Genomic DNA, 15,805 nt, shown 5'->3' on the forward strand with positions numbered 1-15,805 from the left:
TCTTCTAGTCTTTGTATCATTCCTGGATCTTGCAATTCTAATTAAACTGAGTCAATTTCTCACAGGAATTTTAAGAACTGTCATTCCACATCAGACCACAATGCAAATCTTGTCACCTCATTGTTAATTCCCTTTTTCAGATCATTAATGAATATAATACGCAACACGATCTTAGGGGAGAATTTTATGGTGTTCAACTGCTAATCTTTGTCATCACCTTTTATTTTTAATCTTAACTTTTCTGATTTTGAGCCGTTTTCTAGTCCATGAGAGTACATTACCTCTCACTCTACTACTTGTTAATTTCTGTGTTAGCCTTTTGTAAGTGATATTTTTGTCCAGAGAAATTGATTCTCCTTCATTGACTATTTTATTGAAATGCTCAAAGTAATCTAGAGGATTAGAGGCGCAGGTTTTTTTTTCTTTGCAGAGGCCATAATGGTTTGTCCATATCATATTGTGATCATCCGGGTTTTTTATAATTCTGTTTTTAAATTGTTGGTCAACCAATTTACCTGGTAATGAAATAAGGTCTATTAATGTTTTTCTACATTTTCAAATATATTGATTTTTTATTACAATACAGAATACAAAGTGTACAGTACTCACTTCATATTATTTTTATTACAAATGTTTGCACTGTAAACAAGATAAACAAAATAAATAGTATTTTTAAAATTCACCTCATACAAGTATTGTAGTGCAATCTTATCATGAAAGTGCAACTTATAAATGTAGAATCATTATTTTTACATATATAATATAACTGCACTCAAAAACAAAAAAATGTAAAACTTTAGAGCCCACAAGTCAAAGCATGAAGAGTCATACGAATGTTTAGCATATCTGACATGTAAATACCTTGCAACGCTGGCTATGACAGTGCCATGTGCACCTGTTCTCAATTTCAGCTGACGTAAATAAGAAGGGGGTAGTGTAAATGTAGATGAACCAGTTTGTCTTAGCAATTGGCCGAACATGAAGTAGTTTTACATTGTTTTGTTTTTGAATGCAGTTATGTAAAAAATAATTTTACATTTGTAAGTTGCACTTTCACAATAGGAATTGCATTACAGTACTTGTATGAAATGAATTGAAAAATGCTATTTTTTTTCTTTTTTACAGTGCAAATATTTAATAAAAAATAATATAAAATGACCACTGTACACTTTGTATTCTGTGTTGTAATTGAAATCAATATATTTGAAAATGTAGAAAAACATCCAAAAATACTAATGCATGTAAATTGGTATTCTGTTATTGTTTAACAGTGCGATCAAAACTGCGATTAATTGCAACTATTTTTTTAATCTAGTTAATTTGGTTTGCACTAATCTCATCCATTGACTTCTCACAAAAGTGGGTCTAGTGTTGAGTTTGTAAAGAAATGCAGAAACCTCTTTATTTTCAAGTAGTTTTGATTTTTCTGTGAGTATTTTGCTCACCTCTAGACAGCATACATTTTTTTTCATCTGTAAGTAAATGGACTTTCTGCTTTGTCCTCAGTGGAATATTAAGCAGACAATACATCTGTTCAGTAAAGAAAACATGTAAAAATGATGTTTGGCATAAATAAAGTACTGTTTAATACAGCCCTCAGTCTGCACTGATTGTGGCTTGGAAGGATAACATAGTGCTGACAACCTTTCAGTTCAAACAGATTATCAGGGTATATTTTTTCCATTTTAAATTCACTTTAGTTTTATAAAGGAAACAGTTTGATGTATTTACTTAATGTATTTATTTTAAAACTTCACAGGATATCCTGTTGTACCCAAGTATTATTATGTGCCAGCTGACTTTGTTGAATTAGAAAAGAAAAATCCTGGTAGTCAGAAACGATTTCCTAGCAACAGTGGACGTGATGGAAAGCTTTTCTTGTGGGGACAGGCTCTGTACATCATTGCAAAACTCCTGGGTAAGAGGAAATGAACAAAACTAGATTCAAACCATGTTTATCACACATCTGACTGCTAGTAATAAAACATATATTTCTTGTTAACATTTTTCTTAAACAAATATACATATCCAGATTTTAGTTTTGATTGGACTCTGGATAATTGCGTAGGATATATCCGTACTTCAATTTTGATAAATATGTGAAGTTAAATTCTGGAACAGCCTTCAAAGGGGAGCAGTTGGGGCAAAAAAATTATTACCAATTTACATGGTAATATTGGCAGTCAATTTTGTACTTAATGTTTTAGATGCCACTTCCTACTAAGATTAGTCAAATAGCTGGAAGAAGATTGTATCTGAATATATTTGATTATTCCAATGGTATTAATTTAATAGGTTTGCTGAATAGTATTTGATCAGCTCTGTAACTGATGAATACTGGTAAAATAAATCAGATGAAATATTTGCCAGATGCTTTTTGACCAGCCCTTCTTGTGACATCCACTTGCTTCTATTTACTTTCTTTCCCCTCCTGTTGTCACTTTACGTTTTCTGTCTTGTAATTAATCATGTTGAATCATTTCCTAAATTGTCATTGGTGTTTTTCCTCTTATCTTTCTATTTCTTTACTTTTTCCCATGTTGTATTCACTACTACTTATATATTTTCTTTGTTTTGTCCTACTTCCTTTTCATCCCAAAACCTTTTCCTATCCCATAATTCCCTACTTCACTTTTTTAATTATATCCTCAGTTTTCCTTTCCCCTCCCATACAACCACAAATAGGGCTTGGAAATTTTACTAAATCTACTAGCAGAGATTGTTATAAAATATGGGAGGCTCTGTATATTCATAGTTATACAAGCTGAGAAATCCACTTGGGCTCCCTTCCAACTGCTGGACTCTGCTGCAAGCCTCCATCTTTCATATCCACTCTTGGTAGGTGGTGCCTGGTAAACTGGAAGCCTGCATCCAACCTCTTTGGGTGCTGGAATGGAGAAGGAACACATTTGTTCTCTCTCTCTTGTCACATCCATCCCAGAGCCTTCTGGCTGTTTCAAGGAGAGGATTCTCCACTGCTTTACCTTTGCCCAGCTTCCCTCCTGCTGCAATGTGCGTGTCTAGACTACTCACCTTCAGCTTTTATGGATCCTACAAGGGGGAGCATTTCTGTGGTTCTACTCTTTCCCTAGTCCTAATTGTTGAGACCTTTCTCCAATTAATAGGTCCAATGCCTGTCTCAGCTACTGTTCAGAGCTCTCCCAAATGCAGCAGAATGAAACTGGCTTGATTTTTGCAGGTTTCACTGCTGCACACAGAGATCTGAAAAACAGCAGTAAATGCAAACAAAATTCTGGCCACATTTTGCTCTGTTGCAGCTAATGGAAGCTCTGAGCAGCAGAGGCACTGGAGCTGTTTATCTGCAACCTTGGGAGGTCGTCATAGGTTTGTTAGGCTCATCATAGGTTTAAGTTAGGGGTGCCTTTCCAACTGTGAAAGGTCTTGAAACTTTAAAAACCAAAAAGTGTAAATTTTGCAGAAGGTGACATCACTCGCTGTGAAAAATTGCTTACTCAACCTGGGCAAGTAAGTAAGTAGGTTTTTCAAGCCCTGCTGACAATGTCAGTTGATTACCTAGGAAAGTAGATAAATTAATGTATCTGATTTTAGTGCTCAAAGTGTTGCCCTTTTGTGGAGAAAATGTCATGTTCATTTTCATTTCATTTCTCTCACCTATTCTGTACCTCTCCTCATGATTATAGTATCCTGCTTTGTGAGTCATCAGTGGTCTTCAGGCCACAGGTTGAGAACCTGAACATTAGCATATGAAACAAAGAGCCAGGTGGATTTAATAGGGCTTGGAGAATCAGCTTTTATTAATAGAAATAATGTTACTGGCAAAGAAAGTTCTGTTTTGGAGCCCAATGGACCCAAAATATGCATTTGTGATGGTGGTGGTGCATGTTCACTGACGTGGGTGTTTTAAATCTAACGATGATTATTGGATATTGGAGTAAGTACTGTAAGTACTTCTAGCTCAAGTCTAACAATTGTGCATTAATGTGTAAGTGACTTCATATAGAAATGATTTTGACTTTGTGTAAGTCTAAAAAGTGCTTTCAGTCACTGATCGGTTTAAATACAAATGTAAGCTAGATTGAAAGTAGCATAGAGCAACACTTTGAACATGGTTCTTGCTTTTCAAAAGCATCAAGCGAAAAAGTAATTGATTTCAGAATAGTTTAGCTTATGGCTTGATTATGACTGTAAGTAAGTAACTTACGTGACTCTGTTTAGCATTACAGATATAAATGTACATGTACTGGAGCCCAGGAAAAAGCTTTCTTTGAATTATGTTCTCTTATCCTGTGCATTCATAAATCAGTTAGTTTTATTAATACTTGGATTGTTTGTACATATCTTAACCCATTGTAGATTACTGTATTCAGGAGCATTTTCATTTCAAAATCAGTGTCCGTTTTCTATTCCTGCTGAAGTTTTTGGTTTAGCTGATGTAGTCAGCAGATCTGTTGGCTTTTTTTTTACCACTAGTTGCTTTCCTGGTAGTCAAACTGCGATAGTGCTTTTCAAGATCCTATACCAAATTAGTGGCTCATTCATGAATAACGTGAGGATACAATATGACCTCTCTGTAGCATATACCCAAGGAAGATTTGTTTCATAGTGTAGGCTGCTTCACATTTAAAATGAAATTATAAATGCTTCTTACGTCTTAGCTGTAGCACTTTTTCAAATTCCTTATCTATCGACTATCTATCTACTGCATTTTCTTTCTGTAGGATAAACGCATGTTTATTCCTATAGAAAACACTCCATAATGGAAATAATATATGCAAAATGAATGATGATTATTAATAGCACCTTCTGGAGCTGCCATATCTCAAAGGAGGTTTAACAGTATTTAGTTATAATTTTGTCCTTTTAGAACCCCAGGCATGAGATCAGTTTGTGATAGCTGCTCTTTGCTCTGCTTCAAAGCTAAAATAAAATCTGTCGTGCTATTAACTGATGGAACTCTAGCCAGGAGCTCAAAATTATGCCATAATTTATCTCTACGCTTTACATTCGCTGGTGTCTGTCTCTTAAATATTTTTTTGCAAGCTTCCTTGAAAAACAAATTGATTTTTGTGACTAAATGCAACAGTGTGTTAATTAGATATGATGGGATTGATGCTTAGCAGTGGTTGGTCATTTTTGTTTTTATGTTTTGAGTATTACTTTCTTTTCAGTCCCTAGATCATTTCATGAAAGACAAGTATTTCAGTAACGTAGCTGATGTGACCGACTAAAACACGCACACACATGCGCACATATGCACACATCCCCTTTCGTAGTGGCCATACAGAATCCCTATTTCACTAAACACATTAATGCGGACATATAAACAATGAGACACACACACCGTAATATAGTTAAATGCTGAAGCCATAACTTTATTAACCAATGGGGAACCACTTCCCAAACTACCTGGGTAGGGCTGTTCCAGTGCAGATTTCAGTTGGTCACCAATGGCCCCAGGATCTACAAATTTGAGGGCAGGGTACAAGAACACTGTCCCCTCTACACCTTCAGGCCTGCCCACGGATCCTGGCTAGAAGCCAGAATCCCAACCCTTTCTTCTCCTCAATGAAGGAAGGGGGAGAAATGAGATGAGGGGAGTCACAGAGTGCATGATACATGGTGGTACTATGCAATGTCATGATCAGAACCCATGCCCAAGCAGCCTGTTGGGTTATAGGAACCTTAGATGGGACTCTTTAACCTAACAATCTCAGTGGAACCCACCCAAGTTATGACGAGTATTATTTAAAACCCAAAACTTGGACTTTCAGGCTGCCAGATGGAAGGTAGAAAAACCTATGTAGCAGTTTGTCAGTTGTGCAACACAGGAGAAATCCCTTCCAAATCCCAAACAAAACCTGATGATCAGCCCAGCCTCTGATACCACAAGAGGTCTGGTTCCTTCGACGAGGGAGCAGAGCATTAAATGGCTTTTTGCAGCAGCAAGAGCAATCAGCAGCAACTTACATATCACCGCAGGCGAGAACTGACCCAATGGCCCTTTATGTCTTCCTCCCTCTAATGGCAACGGGAGCAGATGACGCAGGCTCCCAGATGCCATGGGAAAGGACACCTCACAGCACAGGAAAAGACGAGAGAGGAAAAAACTAGAGAGAAGCAGCACTCTCTCCCTCTCCCTGTCCCATACACACCCACTGTGGCCATCAAAAAGGGAGAGGGGGATCCCACTGGGGGCATGTACAGTACTGACCCACTGGCTACTGCATGAAATCTCCCCAGAGGGCGAGGGAATCTCCATTGCCTACAGATCCCTCAAAGATGATGAGATGAGCATTGATTTCCATTTCCTGTTCACTGCACTCTCCAGAAGCTCACCTGGTTATTGTTTGCTTTTAGCTTTTAAAATCTTTGTTCATAAACCCATACTTAGCAGTGATCAGCAGTGTAATAACATCAGTTGGTTATGGCATAATTGATGAAGTTAGATTTGAGTTTCCCCCATTCACTTCGCTTTCATTTCTTGCAAGGTGTGTACGTATAATCAAAATTAATAAGATAAAAGGAAATTCAGTGGTATTACTTTTGATAGTGTTGAAACCTATGCAAGAACCTACTTACTTACATAGTCAACCAACACAATTCCCCTTTAGCATGTTGACCAAATGAGGGAAAAAACCCAGAACTGCATTCCAAATTGCAAATAATTTTTCTTCTTCATTTGGGGGACTCACCATTTCAGAATACATATTGCTTTTAAGTGTCCTATTTGTAGTAAAAATAAAGTAAGTAGCATGCTTTGCAACCTCAGAAGTTTTGGTAGACAGTTAGCTGGATAGAGGATTTACTTGTTGAGATTGATGTTTCTATGATCAAAAGTACTTGACATTCTACCCACCTTTATTTTTTGTCTCTGGGTTTGAGATGTTTATGACTGTAATTTTAACCATATATCTTTTTATCTACATTTGCTACACATACTATGTTTCCACTGGTGGGTTGGAAGTATCACCAGTTGTTGTTATAGCTATGTATGTATTTTCAATTAGTTCATATTTTTCCTTACCTACTTCAGAAGAATGATATAGTACATTTTCATGTCACTTGTTCTAAAGTGTGGATCATATTATGTTTGTTCAGTTTGTGTATTTTATTTATTTTAATTTAACTAACTATAAAGTTCTGTCATCAATTAGTTCCAGTATTGTCCCATTTTTTAAAGTATAAAAACAGTGAGAAATGTAGGCTACATTGTTTTCATTTTAGTTATTTTTAAACATTATTTTCAGTATTCAATAAATGTTTAATTATAATAAAATTAATGTTTCATTATTTTCCAGTCCAAAACTACATGCTAGAGTATCATAACTTTTTAAAATATGCAGAAGCTTTCCTGGTAAGGGAGAATTATTTGGGTGGGGTTAGAGCAAGGAGGATGGGAAAGAAAGACCTTGAGAAGTTTGTGTAAGCTCAAAGCTTAAGCAGACATACAAGCCTTTAAAGACTTACCATCACCATTAATATTGCATTGAATTTCCATCCACATGCTCTCCCTTTCCTATGGTGGCTCTTCCCAGGTAGTTGCTGTCTTTCCTCTGCCCATTCAATCCAACACCCCCTTCTTCAAGATGGAAGTGGGGAGGGGGGCACTCAGAGTTCCTGTTTTCTTCTCTAGAGCTTTATCCATTTTATCATCTACTTTACATTAACTCCTGTACAAACATCCACTAGAATATTGTGTCATAAAATTACAATGCTCTGATACTGTTTTAAGGCACAGATCTGAAGATCAAACTTTTCTTCAGCTTTCTGAGAACTATTGCTTCTATCCAGAATTGGATATACCAGATCAGATCCCTGTGCCTGATTGTGCCCGATTGTCTTCAATAAGGATGCACTTAGGCATAGGGGTCCATGCTAACAGAAGTCATTGCAGGTTCAAGGCTTGTCACGAAGAACAGCCATGCATGCCTAGGAGTTCATTCTTGCTCTTAAGGAATGCAGATTTCCATTTCATCAGGCATCTCTCCTTAGCTGGTGCCACTGGATATGAGTAGCGTTCAGATTCAGTGCTGTGTGGCTGATTGACTTGGAGAGTATTAAGGGTGAAATAAACTAGTCTGGGGTTGGCATTAGGAACAGGAGGAGACTGGTACAGTAACTATAGCTGACCAAACAATTTATAAGTAGTAATTTGACTACTTTGCTGCTTTTTCTGCTCTCAGAATATCCATAGAGGGATTTCCTCAAATGTATTTGTTGTTAAAAAATGATTTGGCACACATTTTCAAAATTATTTTAATTCCATCAGTTGATCACTAACAATTAAGTGCAAGTGTTCAGTATGAATCATCACTGTTTGATTGGTCAGGTGATTAACATGATATTGGATGAATGCATATATTTTATGCACAAATTCTCTTACCTGAAAACTTATTCCATTTCTTCAACTACTCTACTCTGCTCTACTCATAGTTTTGAATCCCACTGACTTGTTGATTTCTTCTCTTCTACGTGAGGTAATAAAAGATTCAGCTCCAAGGAGTGAGAGTACAATCCCCATTTACCATTAATAAAGTGACCTTGCACCCACTGCCTCCTTTTCTTTTTATTGACATTTAGCTTGATATTGGTATCAGTTGTATACTATATTACTAAACTTTGTTATGTGGTTGGTGCAGTTGTTCTGTGTGTTTTCAGACTTTCCATCGTACTTAGAGCTATAGGTGACTGTCAGTTTTGAGATCAGAAGCGAATTTTTCTTGCAGTGCTCATCTGGCAGAGTCGTGTGTTTATGGGGGAAATTCACATTCTCTTGTAGTGTCCGTTAGCGCCTGATGATTTCCTTGTTACAATGGGTGTGCTGTTGTAGCTGCACAAGCAAGCTATGTATGGCTGTTGGGCTTAGATACCCACCTTGGTGAATAAGCTTGCTATTTTGGTCACAACTTTAATTGTGGCAGGAGCCCCTCATGGTACTGGCATATTATGGCTTGTTGCTTATTTCAAATATGAGCACAGATCCAGGAACAAGTGCAGCTGTAGGATGCTGTGGTGAAATTAAGACATGGGAAGAGGTTTTGTTACTGGAAGGGATTTAAGGCAACACCTGACCAGTTTGCATGATGAATGACCTGTTTTCAGTTTAGGAGATGATTGCCTTTTTAGAGACTATAGAGCTCCTTTCAAAACGGGACCTGATACTATTATTCCTATGATATGTTTCTACATTAATGAAAGTAATACTAATAGATTACATAATATTGGCAATAGAATATATGTTACCTTGAAAGTGCTCAGACTATTTAACAACGTCTCAACTGTGGTTTACTTTCAGTTGATGGATTAGTAAATCCCAAAGACATTGACCCAGTAGGACGTTACATACCTCCACAAGATCAGCGGAATGTTAGCATGAGATACTCAAATCAGGTAAGCATGTGCTTAATTTAATTTGTTAGATGATGTATTTTAGTTCAAAACATCATCAATACTATGTCAGAATTCAGGTTATTTTCAAAATTAAATGGATGTACTATGCCTTTATTATTTATTTTTAAATTATTTTCCAGTAAAAATCAATAGATCCTTCTGAGTCATGGTGGATTATTGGTTTTGTTTCAAATTTGTGTGTGTGCTCTTTGACAGAAACTGATGCTATGTAGTAATATGAAAACGTAAACCTCAGGAAATCTTGCTTTGGGAGAGAACTACGTTCTATGTGAACTTTTATAGCAGTATAATGACTTGGGTAGTGTGAACAGAAACAGATGATTGTGTTATATGCAGTAGCTATTTCTGGATACAGGTTATGATATAAACAAGATGCCCATGACCTAGGAAGCATATTAGACCTAAATTATGTGGCAATCAAAGATGTCCACAGTCTTGCACACCATAAGAGGTGCAGAGGGAAGCAGGGAGAGACCTGCTCCTCTCTCTACCTCCAGGTGAATTATGGTTGTAAGTGTATGAAAGGTTTTTTACATTGAGTTCTTAAGACATGCAGGAGTTGGGCTCTCATTAATGCATACATACTTCCCTATCTGCTATATTCCCATTCCTCTGCCAGGCACATGGACCTCATGAGACCTAAGGTAAGCCAAACTCTGGAGGATCTTAGGCACAAGGCTGCTAGTTTCTGGAGCACTCAGTGTGGGAAATACTGGGCAACTGATATCTGACAGGGAAGGAGGAGCCAACTAATTTTTTGCTTTGTTTGTTTTACATTTGTTTGTTTGGTATCTTTATTTGTTTTCCAAGGGTTTGATCCAGGTATGAAAAAAGTAAGGTTACCTAATAACAAAGGTTTAGCTGTTAGATAATTGTAACATTTATATTCTCTCATGATAGAAAGTAGGTGTTTGGGTTTCTGAGAAAGAAGTAGAAATAATAGGTGTAACAAATATACATATATATATTTCCAGATACTTTAAAAATTACTCATTCTATATTTCATTAAAATTGCTCATGCTTAATGTAGTCTTAATGTTCTTGCTATTTTTTCTTCTGTTTTTTCATATCAGCTTTAGGTTAGTTAAATACCATACACATTGTTTCCTTTTTATTATGATGATACAAAATCTTCCCTGGTTCTCAGATTAAAATAAGGAAGATAGCTCTGTCAAAGATATAGGCTTGGTCTACACTACAGCTTATGTTGACCTAACTCTGTAAGTATTTACACTACAGTGTTGCTCCTGCCAATGTAAGTCCCCCATTACACCTACCTAATACCTCCACCTCCATGAGAGGCATAGCACTTAGGTCAATGTAGTTATAGTGACACAGCGTCTCTGTAGACACTGCATTGCTCATATTGCCTGTCAGCTCCTGATGAGGATGCGCACCATTGGCAGAAGGAGGACAGTGTGGACATGAAAAACTGCAGTAATTAATGCAGGAGCTGTACTTCTACCTAACATAGGTCAACTTAATTATGTAGTGTAGATAAGGCCCTCAGTGAAGCAGAAATTAATTCAGGAAAGTTCTGTGGTATGCAGGAGGTTAGACTAGAGGATCACAGTGGTTCCCTTTGGCCTTAAAAATCTGTGACTGTGGATAACATTTTTTATATTGATCCAACAGATACTTTATTAGAATTGTGAGGCAACTGACTTATTTAATAACTGCTTGTTTAAATACTATTATTTTTGCCAGTCTGGGCAATGATACTTGTCACATTTGATTAAACCTGTAGGGTTGAGATTTGTGTAAATGTATTTCTTTCCTCAAAGGCAGTTTATAGTTTTCACAGGTGTTCCTTAGTATTTTGAGTGCTTTTTTGCCCTAGACAAAATGCTGTGAACCTTGCTCTATTGCATTTTTAAAAATCTTTTTTCTTTTGGCTATGAGGTACTCATAACTATGAAATGCTAAGTAAAGGGAACAAAAATAACACCTGACCCATGTGAGTTGGTACAAGGAACAATTAATATCTGTACAGTACTGTACAATGTAAAATGTAGAAGTGTTTATCCTTTTTTAAAACAGGGTGCCTAAGCTTTGCAAGTCTAAATTTCACCCTTTCAGCTTGACAGAAGCCAAAAGGTTGCACGTAATTTGAATATAAATTTACTATTTTGACTTCAAAACAAATGCACATAACTGTAATACTTGCGTGCTTTTGTGCCCTTGCACATGAGCAAATATTTCTTGATTTCACAGCAGTCGAAACATGGGTTGACCAGGTTAGTCCCATCCCTCTAGCTCAGTGTTTCTCAATTGGTGTTCCGTGGAACCCTGGGGTTCCGCGGGAACACTGTTAGGGTTTCGCGAGAAAGTGACATTGCGCCGCCGAGAGCAGCTGTTCTCTGCGCCGCCGAAAAAGGAAAGATGTCGCGGATTTTTTGGCGGAGGGTATCGAGTATGAGTGTAATTTCACCGCGGAGCCTAAAGGGTTCCGCGGGGAAATTTAATTGAGAAACGCTGACCTAGTTGTTTGTATATAATTTGCTTGTTTTGACATTTTTTTTGGCCCCATATGTAAAAATACTGTTAAGAGTTTGGGGGGTTCTGCAATTATTTATCAAGTTCAAAAGGGTTCCGTGGCCAAATTTAATTGAGAAACCCTGCTCTAGCTGTAGGTCCTTGCAACCGTGTGTAAGCAGAACAGAACCCAGGAGAGCAAAATTAATTTCCTTTCTAATTTCTTGTAATGTAAATGTAGACTCTAAAACGTTAGCATTTTTTAAATTAGGACTTTATCTGCATGCAAAAGTTTTACTGGTTTAAATTAAATGGGTTTTTAAATCAATACGGTTAAGCCAGCACAAACTCCTGTGGCCTTGTCTTCACTTGGAAAAAAAGCAAGCCCTTAATTTATTAACTGGGGGTAAAATTCTAGTGAAGTCAAATCAGTTAGTAGTTTTCATACAAGTTAGCAGGTTTCAGTAAACCCTATGGTCTTACTCAGCCTGCTAGCTCTTGTGAAAACTACAGACTCCCTTGTCTTCTATTAGGATTTTATCTTCAGTTAACTCTATTGAAAAACATGCCTTTGTTCCTAATGAAGACACAGCCAGTGTGGATACTTTTAGTGCCAGTCCAGAGCACACGCAACAAAAATGTCAGAATTAATAAGTTTTGAGCGCTTGACTTTGCAGCCTTAATAATGTTTTTTTGATGTATGTTTTTTGTGTATGATTGTGAATGTAAAACTTGCACATAAATGAATGTATCTAGGTAAGGCATTCTCAGTTTAGAGAATATTATTATCTATTTCCTCATATAGTGTTTAATATCACTGTGAAATGTATGTATTATCACAACTATGCCATCAGTTTTCAAAAAAAGCTCACTATCAGTGGTCCCCAAACTTTTTCGGTCGTGCCTCCAGAGCTGGGGCTGGAGACAGGGCTGGAGTGGAACTGGGGGCACTTCCTTCCTGCCCCTCATGAAGGGCTAGCCTGAGACTTGCCGTGCGTCCTCCTCCCCAAGTTCCTCTGTGCCCCTGTAGGGGGACGCATCCTACAGTTTGGGGATCACTGCTCTATACACTTTTATAATACAGTAATATTGTGTACGCTCAGTAGATTAAATTGCTTATCACTTGAGTTTCCCCATCTTTATAGAGTAATAAACCTTTACAATACATTCTTTGAAAAGTAAAACCCAGACCACACTTCTCTTTACTATTGGGTGTAGACTCCATGCTGTCTTCTTTCCCCACTTGTTTGCTTGATAGCTTTGTGTACCTGACATGTGAAATTGGCATTGTCTCTGCCAAATAACCTGGCTGGTCAGAGAAGCAAATAGACATACCTTTGTCTAGGGCAGACCTGTTTACCAACTCCCCCTGATATTCTTGGTTTACACACACTTTAGTAATAATTCCAGCGTATATCCATAATTCTGAATACATACCGTGTACATATATCACGCAAGAATATTAATTATCAGTGAGCTATTAATTTTCAAATGGTACCTTTCAAGACATATTTTGTACAAAGATTATCACGATAGTGTGTGGGGCACAGTGAGACCCCCTTGAAGAAATTAATCATGGATCTTTTACCATGAAGCATTAATTATTGCATAACTCATCTTCCATTGTGATGAAATATAAATTACTGATAGACTTGTGTCTCATCCACACATCCAAAAATAGGCACTGTTTTAGTTTCTTGATGATTGTGTCCCATTTCAACAAATTTCAGATGATGGCCTTTCACTTTTCTGGAACTCATGAGAATTCTTAAGTAATTTTCACTGTTATTGGAAGCTGTCTGTATTTCCCTCCGATTCTCTGTTTCACTTTTATCCCAAGATTTTCATTCGGTGGTCCTTTTGATTGTGTCTTGCTGCAGTATATTCCAGCCATTTCCATTTTATTTCTTCAGTCTAGTAAAATTTAGTCCCTTTTGCTTGTTTTATGAACTTTGCATTTCTGGCCTTCCAAATTAATACCACTCATTTTTTCCATATGGTTTTGCTTCCCCATCATTTTTTTGCTCAGTTTTATTCTTGTTAGCTTTTCTGTTCTGTATGTTACATCTGCTCAAACAGTTAATCTTAATATTTGATTATGCCATTTTTATCTAATTTAGCTGAATGTATGCAAAATTAGTATGCAACTCTATTTAATTCTCACTTTCAGGTAAAAATGGAATATGGAACCAGAATACAACACATTTCATTTAATTATGTCTCCAAAAACGGGTTTTTCGTTTTCCCCACAATTAAAGACAATGCATTAAATTATTTCATTCTCTTTTTTAAAAAACAGTTATTTCAGAGCATTTGGTAACTTAGAGTTCCTGAAACAAAATCAAATAATTCAAATTCAATTTAAAAAAAAATAGGGCAATTTCATTCATTCATTAGCAATAAAACAACTTAATCAGACATAAGTTTTGTTCCACAAAAATTTAGATAGAAGAGACAACTGTAATTGCTATCTATATGTACTTTCTTTGTATACAGTATTTTGGAAACAGATCTGTCAAGAGAGAGGCTACCCACCTATAACTGCAGTTCAAGTGCCGTGGTCTAAATTAAGGGAATTAATGAATTGTCTCAGATGTAATTTTGTGGTACCTGTGGGTAAATAGTAATGTTTCAGTGGTGATCACTATATATTGCCTCTGCAGAGGCTCGCTCTTCAAAATGGTGGTTATCTGTGCAGCAGCTCTGGAACCACCTAGAAATCAGTGACCATTTAGTTCATGCTGATATCCTCTGATGGATCCAAACTTTCAGCGAAAGTCTATACAAAAGTCTGTGGATCCAATTTTTTTTCTGTTTGAAATACCAGTGAAGGACCCCAAAGAATTGGGGAGCAAGGCTAGGGTGATCATGGAACTGCAAAGGGGAAATATACTGTGAGAGCTACCATTACCGGTGAATAATTTTCTTTTCTCCAATAATAGCCTCTGAAGATCCCCACTTCAAGAGATTAGTTAAGTTATAACCACTTGGAAGAGTGTCCATTTAATTTTTCTTAATTTCACCATTTATTTGTCCATCCTATGGTCTTTGATCCTAGTGTTTATAAGATTCTTCTAGCAAAAGTAAACATTTCCTTCTTCAAAAACAAAGGGTTTGATCCTCACTGCATCAAATCCAGAATACTGGCCATGACTGGAACACCATATCTATTTCTGAATTTATCAGATTAGTTTTTACATGTTGAAGCATTGCCAACTTCTGAGCGTATGGCTAGTTCTCAGGAAAGAGACACTAGATGCCGACTGTCTTAAAAATTACCACGTTTCCAGTCTTCTGTTCCTGGGCATAATCATTTGAAATGTGACATCCATAATCTATGAGCATGTGATCTCTTCTAACATCCTGGACTACTCGCAATCAGTATTCAGATCCATCATGGCACAGAAACATATGTATGTTAGTCTGTTACTGTTGCTAACTCTAAATAAAAAAATATGAAGAATAAACCCAGTGAAAGCGGAAGAGATTACTGGTTAATTAAGATTAATTTCTTATAGCATGTTTTTGAAATACTTTGATTTAATTCCACCTTCAGTAATAAAACAATTAAAATAACAAATCAAATAAATAAGACATAAATATTCAATTTTTTTCTTGCCAGGATGCCTGTGAGTCCCTTGGATTCACATCTTAGGTTTCAATAGATGCCTGATATTTTGGAGGTATTTGTATTTAGCCCATATCTACCACCTATGTTTTTGAGCCGCAATTAACCTTTGCTTGGTGAATAATGATAAAGAAATGTGTGGTCAGTGTATTGAAGGAGCTCTTCCTTCCAGTTCATTAGGGTAACAAAGCTGGTACATGGTTCAGTACTATGTGTCTCAAATTTTTAGTCAAAATAGACTTCTTTTGCTGAAAAGAATTTTTAAAATTTGTTTAGATTATATCATAATACCTGTATATTACCTTACAT

The 15,805-nt window shown here is 36.7% G+C and overlaps 1 protein-coding gene across 6 annotated transcripts in view; it reads left to right on the forward strand.

The window, feature by feature from the left end:
* The window catches only part of PHKB (phosphorylase kinase regulatory subunit beta), a 173,798-nt gene that overhangs the window by 94,670 nt on the left and 63,323 nt on the right, over positions 1-15,805 (forward strand). For all 6 annotated transcript variants that reach the window (XM_067550516.1, XM_067550507.1, XM_067550525.1 and 3 more), the window contains 2 exons: positions 1,760-1,918; positions 9,278-9,372. In XM_067550516.1, the coding sequence (XP_067406617.1) occupies positions 1,760-1,918; positions 9,278-9,372 (254 nt within the window). The remainder of the gene's footprint in view (positions 1-1,759; positions 1,919-9,277; positions 9,373-15,805) is intronic.

This window comes from Emydura macquarii, unplaced genomic scaffold (genome assembly GCF_026122565.2).
Source record: "Emydura macquarii macquarii isolate MOO-44397 ecotype Brisbane River unplaced genomic scaffold, CSIRO-AGI_Emac_v2 contig_295, whole genome shotgun sequence".
Lineage (NCBI taxonomy): Eukaryota > Metazoa > Chordata > Testudines > Chelidae > Emydura > Emydura macquarii.